General features: G+C 38.8%; 1 protein-coding gene across 1 annotated transcript; it reads left to right on the top strand.

The window, feature by feature from the left end:
• Positions 1 to 78: 78 nt before the first annotated feature.
• Positions 79 to 1,421, top strand: LOC102261317 (myomegalin-like; the record flags this gene model as incomplete). Its single annotated transcript, XM_005853021.1, has 3 exons — positions 79 to 195; positions 387 to 524; positions 1,242 to 1,421. Coding segments are annotated over exons 1-3 (372 nt in total), but the record flags the coding sequence as incomplete, so codon positions are not given.
• Positions 1,422 to 1,815: the final 394 nt, after the last annotated feature.

Here is a 1,815-nt window from a genome sequence, read left to right on the forward strand (position 1 = left end):
TAACAAATTGCTTGTCAGAGTATGGGAATTCAGTTAGTATTGGATAGATGAATAAAGGAAAATATTTTTTGGTTTCATTAGGAATTTAGGGAGCTCCTGCAATATCGAGATAACTCGGACAAAACCTTTGAAGCAAATGAAATGTTGCTTGAGAAACTGCGGCAGCGAATACAAGATAGAGATGCTGCACTAGAGGTATGTCCCATAATTTTTCTCATGATGCTATGGATTATTCTGTTCACATAGGTCCTATAGAAATCTGTATCTACTGGGTTTGCTGCTTTTCACAGTTGGATCTCCATTCCTTTATATTGGGATTCCTATTGAAAAAGGGTAATCAGGATGGTGGCTCTTACAGAGCTTTAGGATCCTTGCTTTCCTTGCAGCGGGCTATAGATGAAAAGTTCTCCACTCTGGAAGAAAAAGAAAAAGAGCTGCGGCAACTGCGTCTTGCCGTGAGAGAGCGAGATCTTGACTTAGAGAGGCTGCGCGGTATCCTCTCCTCTAATGAAGCTACCATGCAGGTAAGAGCAAAATCTGTCCTGACTTGGCATCCCTCTCCTACTTGCATTCCTGAAGCATCAGCCCTTCTATCATTTTCTGCAAACCAGTGTATTAATTTATCAGAAAAAATATATAAAAACAAACAAAAATAATAGTCATTCGTTTCATCATCAGGGATTAGGAAGTGAGACGTTTTAGCACTTTCATAAACTTTGTAGGGGGAGGCAGTGAATATGGATTTCTATACATGGTTCTAATTAATTTCTAATCCTTGTCAATATCTGTACACTTTTACATAAGCATTGCCAGGGTGCAGCTACTACATTGTGGTTTTCCCATTAATGTTATATACGTGTCTGTGTATGGCCACAATCAGATCATTTGTTTATTTTAATAATATTTACTGTGGAGCATTTTTGATATTTATTTTAGAGCTTATATATCTTACCATCTGCCACTTCTTAAAGAAGTTCTTCACTTCTTGTATAGTATAGCCTACTTCCTCCAAAATACATCATTTATCATGTATGTTATGTTTATGTCTCTACAAGCTAGATGAGAGTTTCTAAAAACAAAAAATAAATTAGTATGGCATTTTTAGATTAGGTACTAAGTTTCCTCCTTTTGTAAAATAGTTGATAACATGAAGATAATTTAAAGGTAGATCGGGTTTCGTGTGTAACCTGAGGTATGTGGAGTGGTCCTTGGACTTACGGTTGCTTTCTTTGTGACCGTAGAGCATGGAGAGCCTCCTGAGGGCCAAAGGCCTGGAAGTGGAGCAGTTATCTGCTACCTGTCAAAACCTCCAATGGCTGAAAGAAGAAATGGAAACCAAATTTAGCCATTGGCAGAAAGAACAAGAAAGTATCATTCAGCAGTTACAGACATCTCTGCATGACAGGAACAAAGAAGTGGAGGCAAGACTTTGTTAACTTACTGGTAGTCAGTTTATCAGTTACATAACCTCAGTCTTAGATTAGGACTCTTGAGGTCTGGGAGGCCAGTGACCCAAGTCTTTAATTCCGTTCTGTGCCTGGGCGAGTCATTGGCTTTCACTGGGACTGTTGTCCCTACTCCTATAAACTCACGGAGTTTGTTATTTCAAAACAGTATGTCAGTTGCCATAAGTATTTTTCTGTATTGTCAGTGTTCATTCACTGAGCAGGTATTTATAGGCTTCTATGTGCCAGGCCTGTGCTAGGTCTGGGGAAACAAAAACAAATGAAACACTGATACTTGTTCTTCAGAATCTCACAGTTCTTTCTTATATGATAGATTCTTATAAGTACCGCGCGCTAACCGATTGCGCCA

Source organism: Myotis brandtii, unplaced genomic scaffold (assembly GCF_000412655.1).
Source record: "Myotis brandtii unplaced genomic scaffold, ASM41265v1 C42615630, whole genome shotgun sequence".
NCBI classification, from domain to species: domain Eukaryota; kingdom Metazoa; phylum Chordata; class Mammalia; order Chiroptera; family Vespertilionidae; genus Myotis; species Myotis brandtii.